The sequence below is a fragment of the Drosophila teissieri genome, chromosome 2L (genome assembly GCF_016746235.2).
Source record: "Drosophila teissieri strain GT53w chromosome 2L, Prin_Dtei_1.1, whole genome shotgun sequence".
Taxonomy (NCBI): Eukaryota; Metazoa; Arthropoda; class Insecta; order Diptera; family Drosophilidae; genus Drosophila; species Drosophila teissieri.
In genome coordinates, this window is record NC_053029.1 from 7,857,681 (window position 1) to 7,882,779 (window position 25,099).

Below are 25,099 nucleotides of genomic sequence, written 5' to 3' on the forward strand. Positions count from 1 at the left end.
AAACACCGATTAGATGCCACTGTTGCTGAAAATTCGGACGCAAGGCAATCGAGTGCCGAAAGAGAAGAGCAGAGAGAAACAAGACGAGACCCGCCCATAGCAGCGGCAGATCAACAGTAACGGGTTTCAAATGCGGCAACATTGTATATATTGCATCAGTGTGTACGAAGGGACCAGCAAAAGCGAATAAAAGTATCGAGAGGAGTGTGGACATGTGTGCGGTAATTCAGCCGAACGGGATGGCAATACAATTTGGTGAGCGGTTTTCCTTTCTTTTTGCTTCTGGTTCCGAATGCTCGTTAAGAAAGGAAACAATTAGCGAGAAGCTAGCCGGCAAAATATGCCTTACTCTTGTAATTTTAAGTGGCATAGGCGACAATGTTGTCAAGAGCAATTTGCAAATTCTGTCCACTTTACAAATTTCTGTATTTAACTTTTAGTTATTATTTCACGTTGTAGATAAGAAGTGCCTTAAATATGATATGATAATTGGGCAAGATATTTTTCAACTTGGATCTGGAGTAATGTTTGAGAATAAGAGGTTCGATTTTTATAGAACTCAAACGGTCGTTTTTATCTGGTGCCAATTCACCCCGATTCCGTTGAGAGAACAGCATTTGTAACTCCGAGGGTCAATATGAATTTCTAGCAATGCCAATGGATTGTAGAACGCGTTATCTGTTTCAGCGTGCCATAGTCCAAGCCTTGGGGAATTTAGTTAATACCTATGCAGTGGATGTTTTAATTATACGAGGGTCGTTTGATAAGTCCGTGACTTTTTGTGTTTGCCGCGCACCTGCTCTAAATACAACACTGCTCCTGTCAGCAGTTATCGATTAACAGCTGACTGTAAAATTTTGAGAAAGCTGCGTTTTTTGGTTTGCGTTTTATAGGCATTGAAAGCAGACGATCTCGTGAATTTTTTGTTCCATCAGGACAATGCACGGGTGCACACGTGTGTAGTCAGCATGGCAAAATTTCATAAATTGGGCTACGAACTGCTACCCCATCCAGCATATTCTCCAGATTTAGCCCCCTGTGACTATTTTTTGTTTCCAAACATGAAGAAATGGCTCGGCGGTAAGAGATTCGGGTCAAATGAAGAGGTCATCACAGAAACAAACGACTATTTTGAGGGCCTTGAGAAAACCTATTATTTGGAAGGAATAAAAATATTGGAAAAACGCTGGACTAAATGTATAGAGCTAAAAGGAGATTATATTGAGAAATAAAACGCTTCTTTGACGAAAAAAATATATTTTATTCAAAAAGTCACGGACTTATCAAACGACCCTCGTATCAGATTCTAAAGAGGAGGCGTTTGAGAGATTAGAGAATGTGCTGAGCATGTTATCGATATTAATGTTTTCTTTCAATGTAAAAAAAGGTGTATTTTTGCGGACCGAGATAAAATACTTGGATTTGGTTATAAAGGAGGGTGAACCGAAGCCCAACCCCAGGAAGATCCAAGCTTTCTCTCAAAACCATCTTCAGTCACATAGATAAGACAGTTTATAGTACTATAAACCTAGCTTATATACTACTTCAGGCTTTACAAATTAACTTCAAAATCAAATGAATTCAAATGGGAAGAACAAGATGAGGAAATCATTAAATTATTAACTAGTGATTCAGTATTAATTATTTTCGACCCCAAATTTTCAATTGAGTTGCATATGGATGCAAGCACAAATGGTTATGGCGCTATGTTATTGCTCAAGGTCGAGGGTAAGCGCAGGGTAGTCAGGTATTACAGCAAATGTACCACGCCAATGGAATCTAAATATCACTCATATGATCTTGAAACATTGGCGGTGTTTAATGCCATCAAGCACTTTTACCATTATCTAACATTATCTACATATCTATCTATCTAGAACACTGCATATACGGACTGTAGTTCTCCCAGGGCGATAATTTTTTTTGCCATGCATTTAGTATTTATATGGTGTAATCACAATAGTCCTGCCAGACTAGAGTCCTGCTGACCAGGTTGACCCTGTTGATATCAATGTTGTTAATCAAAATGCTCAAGACCTAAAGAAACAACGCTTGCGGAAAATGCAAAACTCGGTAACATGCCTCCAAATGCCTCCGGAAAAAAAGTCCTTTTGGAGAATTATCAACATGTGTTATTTTATGTTTTCTGATTCTTCTTCTTTTCGATTGTAAAATCTGCAAACGATTACTGGTGTCTAGAATCTTAGGGATGGGTAGAGATTGCTCGCGAAAGAGCTCCAAGCCGCGGCGAAAGGTGGAAACCGGACCTTTCTGAATGATATTACTGCTCGTGCCATTTGACAATCAAGTTTTGACAGCCGATGTGTAAAGAATCTTGAGTGTGGCCTCGAGAACATATTTTCGGGCACGGGTACGTTGTTTGTTCAAAGCAAATGATAACAAAGCCAGGGTAGTTCATATTTAGGAGTGTTCTCTTCAGAATTCGTCTTAGTAGCGTCGTGTATGTGGTCGAAGGAACACCATGGAGTTGCGAATTTGTTACACCCATTCGCTGTACAAGATCTTTGGCTTGTGCTGCTTTTTGATCATCGCGCTTTTTCTAATATATTCATCGAATTCGTCTTCGAATGCAAATAATAAGTTATATCCGCCTACCACTCGAGTTTCTCGAGATTCAAAGAAGTCTGAACCGCAGAAATACTATGTGAAAACATCCAAGTGCCATATTCCCTTCGTTGATCCTTTCAACGACGAAGCTATGGAGTTATACAAACCTCAAACACTAATCACCTGCTCGAATGAGACCGATCTCATATCAGCAAAGTACAATAAAGTTATCAAACGGCACGTTCTGCACATCGACGACGAAGTCGCCCAAAAATTGCTTAATTTCACAGATACGGATTACAATTGCTTTTACCGCGAAATCAAATATGGAAATCTTGTAGATACTTACGACAAGTAAGACAAGGCGGAGTCTCCTTTTTCACTTGAATATCATTACCCAATCATCAACTTCATATATTTCGCAGTCTTAAGGGCAAAAAGTACTTCACGAGTGGTTACGAGGTGCCAGTTCACGTGGAGGGTATAATCGTCGAGTGCCAGACTGCTGAGGATCCGATAGTCGTCCTCCAGAAGGACGCCTTCACCTTCATCCAGCATCGGCCGTTGCCCAAGGACCACATAAAACCCAGGGCAGCTCGAAAGCCCAGTGTGATAATGTACGGTATTGACTCTCTTTCCCGGATAAACTTACGCCGAACTATGCCCAAAGTTTTCAACTTTCTACAGGGCCCAGGATGGTACGAGATGCAGGGATACAATAAGGTAGGAATATAAGTTACATGACACATCTAAACTCTGATCTGCGAATGCTTGATTTAAGTTTTTGACTTTCAATTTTAAGTAAGCTGTATTGATTAGAATCACATTAAGAAAGTATATATATTTCTATTTAACTGATAACTGATCTTATAAGTATTATTTGTCGGGAGCCAAAGTTTCTTGGTCTTTGTTGTAACCACCAATTCTCTTTAAAAACTTAAATATCAACCACGTGTACAACTGTTCACATCGTTAAATATTGAACCATTTTGCGACCGGCATGGGGTATCAGCCCCGTCGAGAGTAAATATCTTTGTGTACTTGTTGCTAAAATAAATAATTATTTAGCTGTGGAAAACTTGGATATTGGACATGTTGATTAAATATCGAAAGCGTTATTAGTGTGGGACAAAAATAGAGTAATACATAAAAAATTCCACATTTTCAGGTGGCCGACAACTCATTTCCCAATATACTCGCTATTCTCAGTGGATATTCGGCCAGTACGGCCAAAAAAAATGTGTGCGATACTGATGATGAAGGCTGTTTAGACAAAATGCCAATGATATGGAAGTATTTCAAGAATGCCAGTTATTTGACAGGATACGCGGAGGACGAAAGTAACGTGAATCATTTCACCTACAGGAAGCCCGGATTCTCTAAGAAGCCGGTGGACTACTACTTTCGCCCATTTCTTAAGGCTCTGGAGTCCGAAATGGATGAGTACCGTTTGCCGGAACATGACTTCATGCGATACTGTCTGGGACGCAAGATAGCGAATCGTTATATATACGACTATGCCCAGCAGTTCACGCAGCGTTTTGTCCACGATCGTCCCATTTGGGGAATGTTCTGGTCAAATCACTTCAGTCACGACGATCCATTTCTGCCGTCGGCCATGCAGGAAAAAGTTCTGGGAGATCTGCTCGATATGCACGAGGATGGAGCTTTCGAGGAAATGATTATGATATTTTTCGCCGACCATGGAACAAGATTTGGCAAGTTGACTGATCTGAAGGAGGGCTATCTGGAGGAGAGGCTGCCCATGATGTTTATATATCTGCCCCCCTGGTTCCGTGAGACATATCCTTCCTATGTGAGGGCACTGGAACTAAATCAGCACAGGCTAAGTTCCAACTTTGACCTCCACAATACTCTGAAACATATCATAGAGATTGGGGGTACCCCAGATGGTCAAACGCTACCCAAGTCCTTCGACTGCCCCACCTGCCAGTCGCTATTCTATCCTCTGCCGGAGGGCCGTACCTGTTCGCAGGCGGGCATTGAGGAGCACTGGTGCACCTGCGAACCCTACAGGACTATCACGGGACTGAGTTGGACCACTCCAATTGCCCAAAGTGTGATCGATCGAATGAACGAGTATTTCGTTCAAAAGAACCTAACAAGCCTTTGCAGCAATTTGACGTTAGACTATATCCATAAGACTGAGTTAAAGACGGGTCTGAACATCGATTGGCACCAAAAAATGAAGGAAATGGAAACTGCCGTTTATCGTACTAAGTTCAAAGTGAAACAGAATAGTGCTGACTTCCAAGCTACAGTGGTGTACCATAATTCCACCAAATATGCCCAAGTAGATGTGGAGAAAATCAGCAGAACGACCTCCTATAAAAATGACTCCACATGCATTGATGATAAGCGTGCAAAACTATATTGTATTTGTTTCATTAACCTCAAAAAAGTCCCTTAAGTACAAAATAAAGTTGAAACTAAGTTGTAAAACCTTTTCGTTAGTTGTTTCCCTGGTTTTCATTATTCGTGATGTTTAGCCTCGTCAAGAGACCCGCATGTCGTCGTGCCAATCTATTCTATTACTTTTTAAGCTCAGTGCTATAATAAAGTAAAAATAAACTTGAAGTTCAATAAAAGAAACTAATAGGCTATATTCCTCACTTCTGAATTTAAGTTGTGTTGAATAAAGCTTATGCCACACCTTCACTTATAATAAAAAGTAAACATTCAATATCATCGTCGATGGATAGTCATTTTATATTTATTCGTTTTCATTCTATTGACCATGTTTATCGATTGCGATCTCCGGGAGCTGCTTGAAGTCAGTTGTTAGACATAGCTCTGCCCAATCGGCTCGGTTCACTTCTCATTGAAATACATAATAAAATCATGTTAAGTTTTTCTTTATTAATGATTTACGGCGATGTTGAAAATAAAAAGGGATTCTTCAATGTCATCTAAACAATTTATTATATGCATATTGATTTTATTCCTCTTCATTGTGTGGAACACTATGTCCTGGATGTCAATAAGGATGTGCTGCACAAGCTGTCGCAGTCTAACAGTAATGACTTTGCTAGCTTTTACCAGAATATCATCTATGGACAATCGGCCCTTTAAAGTCGAAGGAGTGTAATAAAGCAAATGGTTACATCTTTGATTACTTCCGCCAGTTTATGCAACGGACGTCCCATCTGGGGCATGTTTTGGTCAACTCACTTCAGTCACGATGACTTTGCAATGCTCTCGGCCATGCAACACAAGGTATTAGGCGACCTGCTGAATTTCGAGAAGGATGGATCTTTCGAGCATACGATTATGATATTCTTCTCGGATCATGGATCTCGGTTTGGTCCCCTAATGGCCACAAAGGAATCGTTTCTGGAGGAGAGACAACCCATGATGTTTATTTACTTACCGCCCTGGTTCCGAACAAAATATCCGCTCTATGTGGAGGCTTTGGCCCAGAATCAGAACCGGCTGAGTTCCAACTACGACGTGTACAATACCTTGAAACACATTTTAAACATTGAAGGTTTGGTGGAGGATACGAAGTGGTCCTACGACTGTCCCCAGTGTCAGTCGCTCTTCCACCCGTTGCCAGAAACTTGGCGGATGGCCGAACTGGTGGTAGATCGCATTAACCAATACCTCCAGTATAACAACCTTCAGAGCTTGGGTAGTCAACGTCACCGAAGTAAGAATGGCGGTCGGTAAATCTAAAAACTTGTGTTCGCCCAAACGTTACAACTAGAGCTTATCGAACTCTAATAACACTCTGTCCAAGTAATGTATTGACTGAACTTTAATAACTTTAAAAGTGTTTGAGGAAAATTTCCGAACCTATTCAATTTTTAACAGCCGATGTGTAAAGAAGCTTGAGTGTGCCTCGAGAACATATTTCGGGCACGCGTACGTTATTTGTTCATAGCAAATCATAACGAAACCATAGTTATTCTTATTTAGGGGCGTTCTGTTTAGAATTTGTCTTAGTAGCGTCGTGTATGTGGTCGAAGGAACACCATGGAGTTGCGAATTTGTTACACCCATTCGCTGTACAAGATCCTTGGCTTGTGCTGCTTTTTGATCATCGCGCTTTTTCTAATATATCCATTGAATACGTTTTCGAATGCAAATAATAAGTTATATCCGCCTACCACTCGAGTTTCAAAGAAGTCTGAACCGCAGAAATACTATGTGAAAACATCCAAATGCCATATTCCGTTCGTTGACCCTTTTAACGACGAAGCTATGGAGGTATACAAACCTCAAACACTAATCACCTGCTCGAATGATACCGATCTCATATCAACAAAATACAATAAAGTTATCAAACGGCACGTTCTGCACATCGACGACGAAGTCGCCCAAAAATTACTTCATTTCACAGATACGGATTACAATTGCTTTTACCGCGAAATCAAATATGGAAATCTTGTAGATACTTACGACAAGTAAGACATGGGAGAGTCTCCTTTTTCACTTGAATATCATTACCCAATCGTCAACTTCATATATTTCGCAGTCTTAAGGGCAAAAAGTACTTCACGAGTGGTTACGAGGTGCCAGTTCACGTGGAGGGTATAATCGTCGAGTGCCAGACTGCTGAGGATCCGATAGTCGTCCTCCAGAAAGACGCCTTCACCTTCATCCAGCATCGGCCGTTGCCCAAGGACCACATAAAACCCAGGGCAGCTCGAAAGCCCAGTGTGATAATGTACGGTATTGACTCTCTTTCCCGGATAAACTTACGCCGAACTATGCCCAAAGTTTTCAACTTTCTACAGGGCCCAGGATGGTACGAGATGCAAGGATACAATAAGGTAGGAATATAAGTCACATCTAAACTCTGATCTGCGAATGCTTGATTTAAGTTTTTGACTTTCGATTTTAAGTAAGCTGTATTGATTAGAATCACATTAAGAAAGTATATATATTTCTATTTAACTGATAACTGATCTTATAAGTATTATTTGTCGGGAGCCAAAGTTTCTTGGTCTTTGCTGTAACCCCCAATTCCAAATCTTTAAAAACTTAAATATCAACCACGTGTACAACTGTTCACATCGTTAAATATTGAACCATTTTGCGACCGGCATGGGGTAACAGCCCCGTCGAGAGTAAATATCTTTGAGAACTTGTTAGTACTTTGTTGCTAAAATAAATAATTATTTAGCTGTGGAAAACGTGGATATTGGACATGTGGGTTAAATATCGAAAGCTATTACTACCTAAAAAAAACTGGAACAAAAATAGAGTAATAAAAAAAAATTCCACATTTTATTTCATTCAGGTGGCCGACAACTCATTTCCCAACATACTCGCTATTCTCAGTGGATATTCGCCCAGTACGGCGAAAGATAATGTGTGCGATACTGATGATGAAGGCTGCTTAGACAAAATGCCAATGATATGGAAGTATTTCAAGAATGCCAGTTATTTGACAGGATACGCGGAGGACGAGAGTACATTTAATCATTTCACCTTCAATAAGCCCGGATTCTCTAAGAAGCCGGTGGACTACTACTTTCGCCCATTGCTTAAGGCTCTGGAGACCGAAATGGATGTGTACCGATTGCCGGGAAATGACATAATACGATACTGTTTGGGACGCAAGATAGCGAATCGTTATATCTACGACTATGCCCAGCAGTTCACGCAGCGTTTTGTCCACGATCGTCCCATTTGGGGAATGTTCTGGTCAACTCACTTCAGTCACGACGATCCATTTCTGTGTTCGTCCATGCAGGAAAAGATTCTGGGAGATCTGCTCGATATGCACGAGGATGGGGCTTTCGAGGAAACGATTATGATATTTTTCGCCGACCATGGAACAAGATTTGGCAAGTTGGCTGATCTGAAGGAGGGCTATCTGGAGGAGAGGCTGCCCATGATGTTTATATATCTGCCTCCCTGGTTCCGTGAGACATATCCTTCCTATGTGAGGGCTCTAGAACTAAATCAGCACAGGCTTAGTTCCAACTTTGACCTCCACAATACACTGAAACATATCATAGAGCTGGGGGGTACCCCAGATGGTCAAACGCTACCCAAGTCCTTCGACTGCCCCACCTGCCAGTCGCTATTCTATCCTCTGCCGGAGGGCCGTACCTGTTCGGAGGCGGGCATTGAGGAGCACTGGTGCACCTGCGAACCCTACAGGACTATCACGGGACTGAGTTGGACCACTCCAATTGCCCAAAGTGTGATCGATCGAATGAACGAGTATTTCGTTCGAAAGAACCTAACAAGCCTTTGCAGCAATTTGACGTTGGACTATATCCATAAGACTGAGTTAAAGACGGGTCTGAACATCGATTGGCACCAAAAAATGAAAGAAATGGAAACTGCCGTTTATCGTACTAAGTTCAAAGTGAAACAGAATAGTGCTGACTTCCAAGCTACAGTGGTGTACCATAATTCCACCAAATATGCCCAGGTAGATGTGGAACAAATCAGCAGAACAAACTCCTACAAAAATGACTCCACATGCATTGATGATAAGCTTGCAAAACTATATTGTATTTGTTTCATTGACCTCACAAAAAGCTCTTAAGTACAATATAAAGTTCATACCTTTACGTTAGTTTTTTCCCTGGTTTCCGTAATTCGTGGTATTTAGCCTCGACAAAAGACCGCAGCCGTCGTGCCAAACTATGTATCTAATAGTTTTTCCCAGTATATGTACAGGTTCCTTAACGAACCAAACTGTAGATATTAGTTATATATTAGTAATATGTGCTTAACATCAAACATTATTTGTCTCACTCGTCAAAAAAGTATCTACTTAAAATTTGTTTATAAAATTTTATGTTGAATGTGATATTGAATATTTGATATCAATTTAATATTTGAAAACCATGATGAAGATTAGGAAGTTTATAATTATTTTTTTTGCCATGCTCGTTGTATTTATATGGTGCAATCACATTAGTCCTGACAGGCTAGGAAGTCCTGTTGACCAAATTGACTCTGTTGATATCAAAGTTGTTAATCAAAATGCTCAACAGCTTATGCAACAACGCAATCAGAAAAGGCCAAACTCGGATGGAATTCAGCGTTCGACGGATGCCGAAAATAAAGTCCTTTTGAATAATTATCAACATGTGAAGAAACCCAAAGAATATTTGGACAATCCGAAGGAGAGAAAACGTAAAAAGAGAATGCAAGTCTTGATGGGTCGTTCTGGATGATAAGTTACTGGAATTTTTGCAGCTTATGCGATGTGCATGAAGTATTCGAGCGTTCTTCCGAACGATGCTCACCTCTTCTTTTGGGCAAAATTACTGGTGTGCCACAATATAGCAATTGATTGAATAAATAAATATTAAAACTATTAATTTCTTGAGCCACTTTCGACTCTCTTGAGATTTTATTGAAATCGTACATTCTAACGTCTATCCCTAACGCACTCTTAGGCAAAGTCGGTACTCGTCCAGTGAAATAAAGTATTGAATTGAATTCTTCTAACTCTTAATCTAGGCGAACTAACTTACGCATTGGTCCCCCGCACCGCTTTCGATAACTCAACAAGCCAGCATTAACAGTACGCTTAGTCTAGATTGATTAGAAAACTATAAAACTTAGATTTCCGTCTGCGCTGCGGATTCCTTTGAGTCTACCTCTACACCTACATATACGAGTCGACCGGATATCGCTCGGCCTCCTCGAGCATGTGCCGGAAATCGACGGGTACGGGTTGGCCCACGGGTCCGGTTCCAGTTCCGGGTCTGCCGGGAACGTGTCCGTTCATCATCTGGCCGTGGGGTTTCCCACTCCCCAAGGCGCTTCCGCGACTCTTTAGATGGCCGTTCATCATGCTCACGTGGTGACTGATCGTGGACACGGCACCTGGCACATTGGTTTCCAGGTCGTGGAGAATGGCATCCGTTTGCTCGTTCCGCATCATCTGATTACCCAAGTTGGCTGAGTCGTCTATGTCATCGGCTTTGTTCAACAAACGCTGGATGTGATTCCGGATGAGACGCTCGAACTCGCGCTGCACAGATGGACTATCCGTGTCTCCATCAACCTGTCAATTTATTTATATATTATGTTATAGTTATTTTATGTTTTCTGATTGTTCTTTCGGCTACTTACAATCTGCAAACGATTACTGGTATCCAGAATCTTAAGCATGGGCAGGGTTTGCTCACGAAAGAGCTCCAAGCGGCGGCGAAAGGAGGAAACCGTGTCATCTATACGTCCTCTGCCTAACTGAAGTTTAGAGCAATCCAGCAGGATAATAGGCGGTAGTTGTTTGTACTGAGCAATCCAAAGGGAGTAAAAAGTATACAAATGATTAGAACATTTGCAAATTACCAAGGGTAAAGTAACTTATAAATAAGGATTTAGCCACCCTATAATTACCTTGTTCTCAAAGTACTTGACTTGCTGCAGGTTTCTGGGATAGCCATCCACGATAATTCCAGTTCTATCTCGCAACTGGCGCAGATTGGTTTCCAGGAGCTGATTCAGCGACTTCTCTGGGGCCATGTCCCCAGCGGCCAGGGCTTCCTTGACGGCGAAGCTCTCCGTATTGGCACGTGGTGCAGAGTCCGTGATGTTGCGCAAAAGACGACCGACACTTCAAAAATAATGTCAGTTTAAGCCAGATTATTTAGTGAAGACATTGAATGCAACATACCTGATGTGAGCCCAGCCAGGATTCAGTCCCACTGCCTTGAGGCAAAGTGTGGCCTTGTTGCTGCCCGGACCGCCGATCACCCAGATAATTGGTGGCAGGTCCGATCCCGATTCATCTGGTCCCGCAGCCAGGCGCAACTTTGGCTGCTGGGTGACCACAACGCCGCTGTCATCATCCGCACTGGTGGTGCCCGTTTTCAGGGCTGTCACGGCTCCATTTGGCCCACCTTCCATCCGTTCGATGGCCAAATCTCTGACCAAAGCGGTTCCCGCAGTTTCAGAGGCATTGGTCGCGATGTCTTCTGCAATTTGAGTCCCTTGTTGGGCTTGACTTGGTGCGGTGTCTACGCTAACTATACTGCCGGGTATATCATGTATCCCTCTGCCCATACCTGTAACTCCATTCATCACGGCCTCTTGGTTCTCGAGGGTGCTCAGTATATCGAGGACGGCGGTGCGAAAGTCTTTGTATACCTCTGTGGGCGCACGTTCGCCATTCACCTGTAGAAGAACATAATTCGAATACATCATATTATTTATTTAGATTTTAAAACGCTGTTACTTCAGAATTATTGCAATCTTCACAATACTTACGGCCAACAACATGTCGCTCTGATCAAAATAATCGGCGACGGGCATCACATTTTTAAAGAAATTTTCTAATTCCATTTTGGCTAAGGAGAGTACTACATGACCTAATTTGGCCCCATAATCGATTTGCTTCTGCAGAACCGACTGACGCCAGGATATTAGAATCACGCCATTCACGACTTGAATCTGAAAAGGAAGTGGGAAAAGTCGAACAAAGAAGATTAATTTTTACTTGTGGCTCCAAATTATTATGTCCTACTTATGCAAAGGATAGGTCTGTACGCCATGGTTAACGCCATGTGTTTGAAACTCCCCAAGTGCCGTTTCCATCAAGACTGTCCAATTAGCACTTGCATATATAATATACTCGTACATTGGAGACAGTGTAAATCCATGGGAATTATGGCCAAATAAACACACTGTCGGCGACCCATTTGCCAGTTAATTAGTTGAAATAGTTCGGCAGCAATTTACTGGGCAAATAAAGTGTGCGGCAACCAAAATGGCTTCATAATAATAATTGGGTGAGCTGGTGGTGAAGACAGCGAAAAGTAGTCGCTTGCGTGGAAAATTACCTTTTCAGAATACTCGACTACGTCGCGCATGGAGCGTGGATATCCCGATATCAGGTATGCTTTGGCAGCTGGAGCCATTTTCATTTCCAACATCAGCACCTCAGTGACTGTCTTCGACGACAGTTGCGAGAAGTCTTGCATGTCTGTAGAAAGAAAATGTTATAGACTTGCCTACGAGGTAAGGTGTCTAAAAGTATGCAGCACTAAATTTATAAAGCAGACTGCACTTGGGTTTCATCGCGAAACAGCTGTCTCTCCTCTAAAGCATGCTTTTATATACCTTCTGGCCTTAAAAGCCAACGATTCTCGCATCTTACCATTGCCCATTGCATATTGCTGGAGGAGATCCATCATATTGATGTGCGTTACGCCGCGTCGCTCCTGCATGAAGGTGTCGCAATGGGTGACCTTGCCACTACCGGGGCCGCCTAAAACAAATATCACTGGCACTTTGGGCGGATCGAATTTGATTTTTCCAGCATTTTGCATATCGATAGCGCCGACATTGGTAGAACCCAATCGTCCTGCCGCCGCAGCGGCCTCCAAATCGCCAGCATTTTGGGCATTTCGATTCCGTGTAAGATTCCAATCGTTGCCTGGTTCGCCGGTATCTTGTGCCGCGCTGGCATCTAGCAAGTTAAATGATTTTCAATTTAATCGTTTAAAAATACAAAATCAATATGCTAAATGTGTTATATAATGGACTACGAAAATGTTTCAAGTCCCCGCAAGTGGAAGCAACAGTTGACTTCGGCAAAAGCGCAGAAATTTTTCAACCGGAAACCGGATGTGTTGGCAAGTTAGCGAAAGGAAGCCGGGGTCCGGAAAAAGGCAAGGGCAGACATAACGTGCCAAGTTGGCATTAGCCATTAGCCAGCCTTCACCGAGGCCGGAAGCAATTTGCCAGGAGTAGGAAATTAGTGACAGAAAGCACACGCACTCGATGGGTGGAAAGGCGGGAGAGGTGAGAGAGCAGGGAGCGAAACAAATCGCAAAGCCCATCATTAAAACATGTTTAACAATTATTTAATTGTATGGCAACCGTATTTAGTATAGAATGGCGTCACCGCTGAATTCATTCATGGAAAATCAGCTGCGACACAGCGAATCCATAGCATTCAATAGCGAACCCATAGCACTCTAAATTTCCCCCTAGACATTTCACGTTTTCCCACCCGCGGCCGCGTCGGCGGAACCAGTTCAGTCTTGTGACATTTTTATTGATTTTCCTGCAGTTTTATTTAATTGACATGTTTTGTTATTGTTGCTATCCCTTTTCGACTCGGGGATTTCCCGTTTGTATCGTGCTTCTTTTTGTTTTTGTGTGTGACGCCAGTGTCAGGATTTATGTGTACTAGCTTCGGTGGTCAACGAACATGTCCAAGGACCTGGCAGCCATGGAGGCCAACGAGTCCAAAGAGTCCAAGTTCCGATACAAATTATAGCGTTGTGCAAGGTCTCGATTTTGATATAACGCTATGTGTATACACATAAAAGCAACGTTTTGTCACAGATAATTGTTTTTTCTTTCAATAAATTTCAAGCAAAGTGATTGCAGTAATTTCAATTGAACCTGTCCTTTTTGAACCTGAATTGTGGTCAATTGAATATGTCACCGGGACTTGAAAGAAACGAGAGTAACTGCTGACATGTGGTTCAGAAAATGTAGACTGCCTCTATATATAATATTTAAGTACAGTAGTTCGTATACGTAATAGTTACAAAAATAGTATAGACTGTATCCCGAAAGTATGCTGCAAAATAGTTCATAGTTTTCAGCGCTCAGCTAGAAGCTATTCTATACTTAAACCGATTGCCATTGAAAACTCGTGGTCAGAGAAAAAACCCATGAAGTTTCTATACCGTGTTTCACCTGTCGTGTTCGCCTGCGCGACTCATTAGGGTTCTTTTTGTTATCTTTGGCCGTGGAGAGGCAATGCTAATCTTTGATTACAAATCTCCTGCATGTGGCATTACTCACCTGTGTCTAAACAAATACCCATTATCCATTCGGTGGCCAGTATAGCTGAATTTTCGCAATAGTGTTTTCCCTACCGCACACACCCACACACTCGAGCCCACTCACTTTCCACTTTAAAATGATTAGCTCGTTAAAAATAAAACGTAGATGAAGCGTGCAATTCAGGAGCAATTCTCGGTGGAAATTGTTAGAATTCCACAAATGTTTTGCACTCCGTAACTGCGTCTGTCCATGACGACCGTGTGTGTGGTATTCGCCCGATGTATATTATAAATATGTGTACATTTATTATTTGGTATCTCTGGGATACTTGTTCTCGCGCTTTATCGTCGGCAACACGCACCACAACGAACTACATGACGTTGCCGGTTTTGGTGTTTTGATTCCTGCATTAGCCGCGAACTCGGCCGACTTGGTCTCCGATTTCCGATATCCGAGTGCTCCACGGTGCCAATGGTGCCAACGGTTCAACAGTTGAACAAACCGAGCACGTACAACTCGACGAACGTCCGAAACGAAACTGAGTTTCAGAATTGACAACTGACTCGGTTTTTAGCTGTACGAGCCCGGTTCCCCTGGTCACTATTCCAATTAATGAATACTTCATGAGCAGCGGTTCCAGTAGTTTCGTACCCCCAATGCAGCTCCATACTCGTTCGTATTAGCGTGGGTGGTCGGGATTTCCTTGTCCTGCCCCATTGGAAGTCTCACGCACGACCTTAGAATGCCTCAGTGCCCCCATCTGAAATCCACCTCACATGTCCGTGTCATTCATGGGCCGCCATTTGTTTATGCGCTCCAAACAAAGTGTCCCGTGTCCCGTGTCCTGTGTCCTGTGTCCTGGAACCAGCGGTGCGTTTCTCATACATCCTTCACACACATGTGTGTGCTCTCGCGTATATGGTACATGGTTTTTAAAACATTTTCCCGGTTTTTGTTGTGCTTTCCGTGCTGGCGTGCTGGTGTCCTGTCGTCGTTGTTGGTTGTTGGCGTTAAGCCTTCCGTTTTCGTAGGTGTAAATAAATCCCCTGACTTGCAGCTGTTCAGGTCAAGAGGTTATATACCAGGTAACGTGGCTCATAATAATAGTTACATTTTATAAAGCCTTTAAAGGTTTTAAATTTAGCTTAGTGAATTAACCAAATACTTAAGTTTCAAGATCAAAATGTAAGGTTTTAAAACACACCCAGATTTTATATCTTAGATAATTTACCAAATAAGACACTTCTTAACATTAAAATCTCCAAATTCTTGATATAATATCTAAATAATTATATAAATAAAGTACCCTACAAAAATGTCCTTTGGTACTTTTCGAAAGTGCGTTCAACAATCATGAGTCTGCCACAAGGTACGTGTTCATTGTGAATCATCATCATGAATGACTTCGAAGGCGGAGAATTGCGCAGTCATGTTGACCCACAGTGACAAGAGCCCCAAAATGATAAATCCAGAGGAGCAGGGGCAGGAAGTGGTAACATAGGGTTGGATTCCTTATGCAGTAGATGGGAAATGGAACACTGGGCTGTGTGATGTGTGGTGGGCGGGCTTTCAATAAATATTTCACACTATTAATTGGCGTTAATTATTTAGCTTACTTCTGGTTGCAGTTCAATGATACCTCATTTTTTTGGGGGAGGACTAGACGCAATGTGTGGACAGCTGTCAAAGTTTCCAAAATGTGTTCAATTAAAATTCTATTCGATTCGCTGGGGGTTTTTTGAAGTTGACACTGGCACAAGGGCGAGGGAAGAGGTGGAATAGGCCCGTCAAGGACAGTAGAAGAAGTTCAAAGCTCAAGGAAACTTCATATCGATCAAATTGGTCTCATATCGATCCGTGGGCAACCACAGATGCGACGCCTAATTTGTTGGAATTTGTGACATGTCATGTGCCGTCGACACAAGGACGGCAACAACAAAGATAACAACAGACGAATTGACCAAAACGAATTGACCACCAGCCAACCAGCCAACCAACCAACCAACCAATTGACATTGAACCCACACCTGACCAGCAGTCCTCGGTTTGCTTTTCCAGCTTATGCGTAAGGCAGATCCTTGCAATGACCACCAGTAACCACCAGTGAACAGCCGCAGCTCGTGTCCCGTGCTCGTCCTTGGGCCCTCTGGGCGGGTCCTTTGGCTATTAAATCCCCGTTTCCAGCTTAATTAAGGCTACGCGTTTTGGCCAACGTGTGTACACAATGGCAGACGGGGGCGGCCAACTTAGGGTTAAGCAACTCGAACCGAACATCTGTGATTAAGGACACTGGCTAAGGAGCTCCTTTGTTGGCGTAAAGTGCGTTGAGAGGATGAGAAATTATGAAAATACCTTCAATCGAATTACAGGTGAGATCTTATAAATTATTTGAGCCCATTGTTTGAGGATGGTCTAATAAAGAAGTGAGACACATACAACCTTAAATTGAATAAAACACTAATTTCCAATAATCATATATAATTTTTCATAATTTGGACTCAAGCCACAAAATAGATACAACTTTTGTTTAAAAAACAAGGGCTCCTTCAAATTGATTCAATGGGAGTTTCATAAGGCAAACAGTGGATCTTTACATATAATTAGATGAAACCCACAATGAAAATCTCTTCGCACTTGCAAGCATTTATAAATAGATGCCCCACTATCAGAAATACTACAGTCCTTGCCGGCCTATTACCTCCAACTCAATGTCCTTCGGGCCTATTTGGGCTAATGCGACCATTCAAAAGTGATTAAGGGCTTGAGTAAAATATTTACACAATTCTTACTCAGCCACACTGTTAGGTAATTGGCTTGGAATTCTTCTTGGTGCACATGCACCTCCAGCTATCCTCATGCGGTCTGACATAAATTCTTAATTATCAACTGTGAAGTTCCCAAAGGCGGGCGTGTCAAACGAATTGAAAAACCCCGAAGGCTATTGGTTAGGTCCTGCTTTCCTTTTGGAACTTTTAACTATTTGAATTTTTGATCGGAATTCTTGAGCATGTTTTCTGTTTAACTATAAATATTGATTCCCACGAAGGACATACATTGGGTTTGCCTTCAAAAGCCGTTGGGTAACAATACTCCACAGAACGAATTTATTTACTTAACTCAAAACAATATAATATAATATCACTGGTTATAAATTCTACAAGTTGACTTGACTAAATGCTACCGACTAAATGTTACACTGATCCATTAACTTTTATTCGACAGTTCGCCAGTGGGCAAATAAGCCTGATTCTCGTAGCCAGCGAAATTGCCCAATACCATTGATATGCGGGATGGTGAGTGCTGAATTCCATTTCCAGATTTATCATCTAGTCCATTAGCTTGCCCATTTGACTTCGCACTGGTGGGCAGTACAAAATTAGCATTTCGACAGCGTCGATGGAGGAATAATCTCAGCTTGAAGAAGGCAAAAAGCAGCACATAAATGCAACAGGACAAAATAAGTACGCCAACGACCGTGATGAAGGCGTTCTGAGGTTTGCTCCAGTCGATAACATGGTAGATATAAGGCTTGCCTTTCCTATAGAGAATGGTGTATTTGTCAATCAGAGCTCATTGTTTGCGGTTAGAAATGTGAAACTCACTTATTGATGCCACCACACAAGTGATAGATGTAGGAAAAGATGGCAAACACAACTCCAAATAACACTGGCAGAAATATATGCAGCAACCGCAGAGGATGGGCTACAATCCACAGATCGATGAACATGCAAATCGAGTTGAATGCATGAGTGAGTACATTCGTGGCGTCCAAAGCGCTTTCATTAGCTAAAGGAAACGAGAACCAGTCCATGATATATGGGATCTTTAGTGCAAGAACAACTCACCATTATATAGAAGACTCCAGTAGATGATGGTGATGACGATGGACAAGACCAGTGATATGATGTGCATACCCCAGTACAATCGAAAATAGCTAAAGAAGCTCTTCATATTCAACAGTTTATCTGGAGCATATAAACCATGCATATTATTATTATTATTCCTTTAAAATTGCCATATCAAACTCACCCGCATATTCTGGATGATAATGCCATATGGTGACTAGAACAGCACCCAAGACGTTCGTCAACATGCACATCCATATGCCCCAGTTGGTCATGTAGATGAAGTAGAGCCAATAACTGCTTTTGTCGTCTGCTTCTGGCCACATTGAGATTACTACCACGACCACGAAGAACAGGGCCATGAACCAGCGATAAAACAAGTAGGCCATACTCTTGGTACATGATTGCCACTGCAATGGATACAAAAATATTAAACATAGCATCAATTATTGGTTGTTTAAAAACTTCCCAGCTTAGGAACAATATCCAATATTTACTTGACATATTGTTCTCCTAAAAATTGCATTGCATATTGCTGTAACCAAATACTATAATTTCTTTATAATGCTTTCGATGTGCATTTTAAATCATGCAAGTACTGCAGCGAACCTTTCAAAATTTGTATATTAGAGTGGGCTAAAGGTCACCATTAGTGGGAAGCGCAATTTGTTGTACCTGTCGCATGTTTAAAGTATTGCTTTTACTTGACTTGCCACACAATTTGTAACGGCTTGCTGCTTATGAATATTTCAATACAGTAATTTACAATGCAAGAGCAATCGGTGTACACAAGTCAAAGTGTACTGTCATATATATCAGCTTGTGCATATTTTTTCGTATCCAGAGACCCCTCATTCTGTTGATACTCTGAATAAAAGAAGTCATTAAAAATGCTCAAGGTGAGTCCCATACCAAATGGTAAAACGGCCAATGTCTTTCACGAATGGTAAGGAGATTCGATTCGGTTAAGTATTATAAAACGAATTGGCATTTTTTTTGGGTGAGTTATAAAAATAGCAATTTTTGTAATACTTTAATGTGTGATCAACACAAAAGTCGGTATTGCATTTACTGCATTACTTCAGTTTTCGGTTTTATATTAAAGTAAGCATCTGAGACATTCATACAGCGATTTAAGCCAAGACCTTTGACAAGAGCAAACAGATTCATCTCTAGAGCTATCTTATAGTATCATATAGTCTCGTAGCTTGAGACAACCTGCACTTTTATATGACCACCGTGTACATTGACCTGAGTGCAAAGCAAACAGAAGCACACCTGCTCAGGTGCGTGTCGAGTGGAGGCGTTTTTTTCGTAGGCCCAAGGACGCGATTATTTGTACTGTCGTCAACGTTTCATTGAACTATTTAAATTGACCCATCCCCCGAGTTAATTCTTACCTGAGACTTGACAAAATCATCGGGCGTATCATGGTCGAATCCGCAGCTCTTGCGCTGGAACTCTTTCTTCACGGGGTGCACGATCACCTGTAGTTTGCTCATCTCGTTAGCTTCTGAGCCCTTAAGAACCAGACTTTGTATTTGGATTGGAGCTTTTGCGAAAGCAGTGATTCCCAGTGCGATTATGCAATCACAATCGTACTCAGCGATTCCATTCTACGCGCAGCTGTGTATTGCTTATCACGATTCGCTGTAATTTGTAATGTGGGAAAATACAGTTTTAAATATACAGAAAAGTAAACTTAATTAATTACTTTTTGGAACATTAAATTATTGCCTAGTTATAAGCACGCCAGAATATAATAATTTATGGCTGCCTGTAATATATTCTAAAGAACATTATACATTGTCGTGGAGCTCACTTAACCACAAAAAGCATTATCGATTCCTTTAAGCAATCTGATTATATTAATAAGAACAAATTGGTTTACTATCGATAAATATATTTTTTATTTTATATTTTATGTTTATAGAAATCTATATCCAAATCCAATTTTCCGAACCTCAGTAAACATTCATAAAAGGCTCATCGGTCTCGTATGAGACCTTAGGTTATTCACTTTTCATTCTCAGTATAGTCGACAGCACACGTACAGAAATAAAAATAAAAAATATTTTTTGGAGATGGAGTTTGCTGGAAAATTTCTAAAGCCCGTTTGGCGGCCAATGATGCAAGGTAAGTCAACAATCACTAACTGACTAGTGGGTTATCCCAATTTATTATTTTATTAATTATTAATGTAGTGGCTCGTCTCTATTGTGAGAAGCCGATGCGAAGTCTAGTCGCGTTCCCTGTTGCCAAGGTGGAAAGTGGAAAGTCCAAGTACATGATGGCCCACGTTTACATCCATGGCGAAATGGGCAGCGCCAAGCAGGTGATTCGTAGCCATTCCAAGGCCAAGTACCATCGTGAGTTGGGATAGTTCTCATGACCCTAAGGTTACAAACATTCTTCCATTTTCCATTTTCCCAGTTGATGTGTACGATGAGTTGAAGAAGGAGGCTGAGGCGATGGGCTTGTGCACCCAGGGTCTTGGAGGTGGTTACTTGGTCCACGACAAGGAAAAGAAGTACATCAAGCTCTATGGAAAATCCCAGGCCCTGGGAAAGGCCGATCACGAAGCTGCCCGTGAGCTACTGAAACCCATCTATAACGATCACAAGATCGATGCTGAATCTGGTGGTATGGAACCCTAGAAAAATGTGTACTTTCGGTCCGGTCCGGTTACTATTTTCGTTTTGACAATCACTATTGGTTCAAATTATTTTTGAAAAATTTTGGTCTTGTGACTGCGTGCATACATTACTTAAATTTTAATTAAATTGGACTATACGTAACAAGGTTTTTCATTTAACATTTATCCCTGAACTTTTGACCGATGCTTGCGCTGTTTTTTGTTTGTTCAGTTTATCTACTAAGCCATAAGCGTAGCCATAACCAGGTTTTTAAGATTAAGCTGACCCAAAAAGGTTACAGGCTAGTGTGCAAAATGCGAAACCCAAGTGGCGAAGGTTCAAAAGCTGGAGCTAGTAGACTGTTTATCGTGCTAATAATGCTACTATTGTATGGCTGACTATTCATATAATTATATAAATTGGAGCGGTGGGGGTAGCATCATTTATGGATCAATTTACCACACAGTTCATTCGCTTCGTCGAGCGCACTATTATTATGTATTCAGTGAATAATTATTCGCTTCATCAGGGGTAACAGACAGAGACCCTCAGCAGTTTATTGTACTGCATATTGCCTGTCATGGGTTGATTGTTAATTGCAAAAATTAAATATAAGGTTACCCAATAAATTTATTTACTAGCACACTAAGCTCCGACAATGGGGTTCTATAAAAAAATTCCTTGAGGTAGGACGCCAATTGCAATAAAAGAGCTGAGTAATTAATAAAGTACTTAAGCTGTACAGAATATTTACAGCCATCTGCCATAATGGCCTATGACTAGATAAAACATCTTTGTTTTTCTTCACATTACCTGAGCAGCCTCGGCAATTCCGATAAGATAGTGCTCAAAAAGCCAGTTGTTCTTTAACCTTGGTCTCAAAATCATTTAATGATGCAATAATACAGTAATTAGCTTGTTGTGCTTAAATAAAAAGCTAAGTATCAATAGACGGACTAAGTATTCATTAAAGCGGCATATGCTGGGTCTAAACCAGAAACCAGAATTATAAACAGCTTTTCTGCCTGAAACACTAGACCCTAAAATTGTATTCAGTCATAATTTTCACGGCAATCGCGTTGGTTTTACAGAAACGTGGCGCCATACCCGTCTAATTGTAATTACTTCTCTAGAGTATAACTCTGATATAAACATTTTTCGAGTGCTATGTTCATTGTCCCTGAACTTGCTCGCATGGCACGCTAATGAATCTTTTTAACGAGCTAAAAAGTGAGGGAAGGAGGGCAGCTAATTCAGTTAACAAACCCAGAGCCATTCGGTTTGGTGGCCAAGACATTTTGGTGTCTTGTTTAGTGTGCATTTTATTTACACGGTTTTTCGGCTGTCGCTTGGGCTTCATTTTCGTCAACAAAAGATGCCAAAACTACCTTCAGTCCACAAATGTGTAACTTGCGTGACGAAACGGTAAGGCTAAAGTGTAGTTTAATTCATACATACATACATAATTCATTCATAATTTTTTACTGTTCTTTTTCCAAATAGTTTAATTAATGAGGAGCTTTTTAAGCATAATTGTGTCACTTTCTTAAATGGCCCTTATTAATGAAACGAACTGTAGGCAAATGAAATATAGGTTTATGGCTCTTCAAGTTGTACCACATTGAACCTTAAAAACTAAAACTTGTTGACCTTTACAAGCTGTGTAAATAAATGTTCGTCTTGAATGCCGTCAAACCACTCGAGTGAATGGCAAGCCGAAGACTTTAGATTCCCATGATATCTACTCCCTCATCAAGATCCACTCGATTAGATAAGAGACGTCATCTACTCAGCAGTCACAGTCTTTTCAATCACTCCAATAGAAAGTGAAATCAAAAGAGTTCAACGCCATTGAAAGTGTTTCTTATGTTAATGCTAATCATAGCCAATCGAAACTTTCATATGGGCTTCAAGTGGATGTCCAAAAATGTTTGGTCCAAAGGCCAATCGAAAATGATCATAAAAATTCTCGAGTTTTTAATAGACCACTTTTAGACGTTAATTAACCAATTGATAAATCCTGATTGACGATTGGAGCCCTCAATATAATTAGTTTGCGAATTGTTGATTAAGCGCAGAGTGCCAATTATGATTATTTTGGTTGATTATTTGGTTTTTATTTGGCTAAAATATCTCAGAAATACAGCTATTTAGATTAGAGCGTCTGCTATATTTAATTCTTACTTAAACTAGCTAATATTTTGTACATACATAGCTCATAATCAACTTGTGGCCCATATTCTCACAGACAACTTTCCGTTACGAAATAAAACCCGTTTTCGAATAGGTGTCATTATGGAATTGAACGAGGTCAGTGTACAATAACTGAAAGTGCAAGAAAATAATTATCTCACTCGATAATCAAGCGGAAGCGAATTACTAAAGTGTTAATAGAGAGAATATAAATATAAACAAATCCGGCCTGCCCTGTATTTGTTATTAATTCCAAGCTAACCAAAGTAAACCGCGGAAAATGCCCACTAACTAGTTTGCTAATGCATACCGGTCAATTAGCTAACACTAAAGATTTAATGTGTATTTAGAGCGCATTTGCAGATTTTACACGGCTTAACTCACCTTCACACTACCACTTTAAACTATGATTTATTTGGTTGTCCAATTTGGGTTGCCGCTCCTTGGAATTGTTGCTATTTGGAGAACAGGAAACTTTTAATCGTTCACTTGGCTCGTTTTTTCATTAACTTTTTTGCGGACGTGCCTGCGATTTGAAGCGTATCGTAAATCCAATGAGACAATATGTATGCAAAACCTATGCCACGAAAGTAGAAATATTTACGTCTAAGAACGCTAATTTACATGAAATGCGAATGAATAAAGTGTGTAAGTGCTGGCAGGGCCTTGAACTAAAAGAAACCACCGTCAAGATTTTATTCTCAATTCAAGTTAAATCATTTAGACGAGTACCCATTTCTAGCTCTAATAACTAATTTGATTAACAAACTTTAAATAGAATAGAATAATTCTATATTCTTTGCTTAGAATAACTTTCAGGTATGTAATCAGTTTGTTGAATTGTGGCTTGGAATTATTTGCCTTTTAAATTAACTGAGCACATGCAGCACACTAACAAGAATTCTTTAAATAAATGTTAGCTGTTTTTCAACCGTTTTGGTTTGTTTTTTTTAGTTTGCCAATTTGTCAAGTAGCACACAGTTTTCTTCATTTTTTCGCCATGTACTTTGCCGATTATAAACGTGGTCTGTTGGTTTGAATTGTCTTTTATTTTTTGCCCGGTTTTTGGTTGGTAATTTCTATTTGGGTCACCACAGTAACAGCTACAACAACTTTGCATAACGGTATCCAGCCATTTGGAGCTGGTTTGTTTGTTTGCTGTGAGTGGATTTGTAGTCTGTTTGAGTATTACACCCGCCGATCACTTCGCATTCACGCACCGATGCACCAGAACAGCAATAGAAACAACAGCGAAAACAAAACCAAATAATACTACTAAGTAACGCACCAAAAAGTTGATATGCGGAGATGGGCTCGAAAAATCACAACTTTTCGCTGCGAAGAAAGAATCAAAACTGATCGTGGCTTGTCGTTTGTGCTGCTTTGCTGGAGTCACCGTATATCGTATTACGATATAATATCGTAAGCGCAGACGCGGCTGCGCAGCCGACGGCGGCGGCGACGGCGACGCAGGCAGGTGTGTTTGCACATGTATTTTATGGCAGAGACGTGAGAAAGAGAGAGGAAGAGAGAAGCTGTACAGAGAAAAATCAGCAATACTATTAGTTAAATGTTTGGTATGAATTTTAAAACTGCACAACGTTTTATTCTATGCTTTTCGTTTACAAAACATTTATCTAATATCATTATTATTCATAATAATTATCGTTTTAAAAATAACTAGAATATAATATTACATTAAAATAACAAAAATTCCATATGAGTAAATGGGAATAATCTCAAGCCAAAACAATTAAAATCAGCTTTTTTATTTGATAATTTGGGATCATATGGCTTGAAAGCGATTTAATGTGCAGCTCTTTTTAAACGGGGCTTTCCAGAAACGAATCAGGCACAGTCATTAGTTTTTGGAAACTTTTTAGTTGAAATTCCACAGAATATCCTCAAGAATATATCTTATCCATTTTTGGGAACTTTATAGTTGTTAAAATTCTACATACGATTCTCAAGCATATATTCTAAAAATTCTGTCCTATCAATTTTTGGAATCCCTTTAGTTGTGGCAAATCCACAGAGCATTCTCAAGAATATGTTTTTTAAAAAAAACTTTCCACTTTATTTAGATAACTTCATTTATGTTTTGAATAA

The 25,099-nt window shown here is 40.6% G+C and overlaps 5 protein-coding genes across 7 annotated transcripts; 3 read left to right on the top strand and 2 right to left on the bottom strand.

Moving 5' to 3' along the window:
* The first annotated feature begins 2,246 nt into the window (after positions 1-2,246).
* LOC122611945 lies at positions 2,247-4,999 on the top strand. Its single transcript, XM_043785372.1, has 3 exons — positions 2,247-2,922; positions 2,994-3,291; positions 3,737-4,999. The coding sequence occupies exons 1-3, from the start codon at positions 2,483-2,485 to the stop codon at positions 4,997-4,999; spliced, it is 2,001 nt and encodes a 666-aa protein (XP_043641307.1). The 5' UTR covers positions 2,247-2,482.
* A 1,561-nt stretch (positions 5,000-6,560) lies between these two features.
* Positions 6,561-9,687, top strand: LOC122626314. The gene is made up of 3 exons (XM_043806513.1): positions 6,561-6,995; positions 7,067-7,364; positions 7,835-9,687. Exons 1-3 carry the CDS (start codon positions 6,565-6,567, stop codon positions 9,095-9,097), a joined length of 1,992 nt encoding a protein of 663 aa, XP_043662448.1. The 5' UTR covers positions 6,561-6,564; the 3' UTR covers positions 9,098-9,687.
* Positions 9,688-9,953: 266 nt separating this feature from the next.
* LOC122626315 (adenylate kinase isoenzyme 5) lies at positions 9,954-14,842 on the bottom strand. Of its 2 annotated transcripts, XM_043806516.1 has the most exons (9): positions 14,335-14,842; positions 12,671-12,982; positions 12,354-12,496; positions 11,782-11,964; positions 11,580-11,688; positions 11,189-11,504; positions 10,912-11,128; positions 10,642-10,806; positions 9,954-10,573 (listed from the first exon to the last, which is right to left on the bottom strand). In XM_043806516.1, exons 1-9 carry the CDS (start codon positions 14,354-14,356, stop codon positions 10,172-10,174), a joined length of 1,869 nt encoding a protein of 622 aa, XP_043662451.1. In that variant the 5' UTR covers positions 14,357-14,842; the 3' UTR covers positions 9,954-10,171. The 2 variants fall into 2 exon arrangements, with proteins under 2 accessions (XP_043662451.1, XP_043662450.1); XM_043806515.1 differs by having other exon boundaries at positions 11,189-11,688.
* Positions 14,843-17,375: 2,533 nt separating this feature from the next.
* LOC122619895 (protein rolling stone) lies at positions 17,376-24,337 on the bottom strand. 2 transcript variants are annotated; one of them, XM_043797104.1, is made up of 7 exons: positions 24,279-24,337; positions 23,375-23,445; positions 19,562-19,811; positions 18,346-18,571; positions 18,162-18,281; positions 17,919-18,102; positions 17,376-17,854 (listed from the first exon to the last, which is right to left on the bottom strand). In XM_043797104.1, exons 3-7 carry the CDS (start codon positions 19,661-19,663, stop codon positions 17,521-17,523), a joined length of 966 nt encoding a protein of 321 aa, XP_043653039.1. In that variant the 5' UTR covers positions 19,664-19,811; positions 23,375-23,445; positions 24,279-24,337; the 3' UTR covers positions 17,376-17,520. The 2 variants fall into 2 exon arrangements, with proteins under 2 accessions (XP_043653039.1, XP_043653048.1); XM_043797113.1 differs by lacking the exon at positions 23,375-23,445 and having other exon boundaries at positions 24,279-24,325.
* On the top strand, positions 20,147-20,962 carry LOC122619908 (sex-regulated protein janus-B). The gene is made up of 3 exons (XM_043797126.1): positions 20,147-20,297; positions 20,366-20,530; positions 20,595-20,962. Exons 1-3 carry the CDS (start codon positions 20,246-20,248, stop codon positions 20,816-20,818), a joined length of 441 nt encoding a protein of 146 aa, XP_043653061.1. The 5' UTR covers positions 20,147-20,245; the 3' UTR covers positions 20,819-20,962.
* Positions 24,338-25,099: the final 762 nt, after the last annotated feature.

Bases quoted from the DNA above. Each gene is read 5' to 3' on its own strand.
- LOC122611945 (XM_043785372.1), top strand. From the start codon at position 2,483: ATGGAGTTGCGAATTTGTTACACCCATTCGCTGTACAAGATCTTTGGC. The intron at 2,923-2,993 runs GTAAGACAAGGC...TATATTTCGCAG, and splicing joins CTTGTAGATACTTACGACAA to TCTTAAGGGCAAAAAGTACT. The intron at 3,292-3,736 runs GTAGGAATATAA...CCACATTTTCAG, and splicing joins AGATGCAGGGATACAATAAG to GTGGCCGACAACTCATTTCC.
- LOC122626314 (XM_043806513.1), top strand. From the start codon at position 6,565: ATGGAGTTGCGAATTTGTTACACCCATTCGCTGTACAAGATCCTTGGC. The intron at 6,996-7,066 runs GTAAGACATGGG...TATATTTCGCAG, and splicing joins CTTGTAGATACTTACGACAA to TCTTAAGGGCAAAAAGTACT. The intron at 7,365-7,834 runs GTAGGAATATAA...TATTTCATTCAG, and splicing joins AGATGCAAGGATACAATAAG to GTGGCCGACAACTCATTTCC.
- LOC122626315 (XM_043806515.1), bottom strand. From the start codon at position 14,356: ATGGGTATTTGTTTAGACACAG. The intron at 12,497-12,670 runs GTAAGATGCGAG...TTCTTTCTACAG, and splicing joins GCAATATGCAATGGGCAATG to ACATGCAAGACTTCTCGCAA. The intron at 11,689-11,781 runs GTAAGTATTGTG...GTTCTTCTACAG, and splicing joins AGAGCGACATGTTGTTGGCC to GTGAATGGCGAACGTGCGCC.
- LOC122619895 (XM_043797104.1), bottom strand. From the start codon at position 19,663: ATGAGCAAACTACAGGTGATCGTGCACCCCGTGAAGAAAGAGTTCCAG. The intron at 18,282-18,345 runs GTGAGTTTGATA...TATATGCTCCAG, and splicing joins TTATCATCCAGAATATGCGG to ATAAACTGTTGAATATGAAG. The intron at 18,103-18,161 runs GTGAGTTGTTCT...CGTTTCCTTTAG, and splicing joins CTGGAGTCTTCTATATAATG to CTAATGAAAGCGCTTTGGAC.
- LOC122619908 (XM_043797126.1), top strand. From the start codon at position 20,246: ATGGAGTTTGCTGGAAAATTTCTAAAGCCCGTTTGGCGGCCAATGATG. The intron at 20,298-20,365 runs GTAAGTCAACAA...TTATTAATGTAG, and splicing joins TTGGCGGCCAATGATGCAAG to TGGCTCGTCTCTATTGTGAG. The intron at 20,531-20,594 runs GTGAGTTGGGAT...CCATTTTCCCAG, and splicing joins TTCCAAGGCCAAGTACCATC to TTGATGTGTACGATGAGTTG.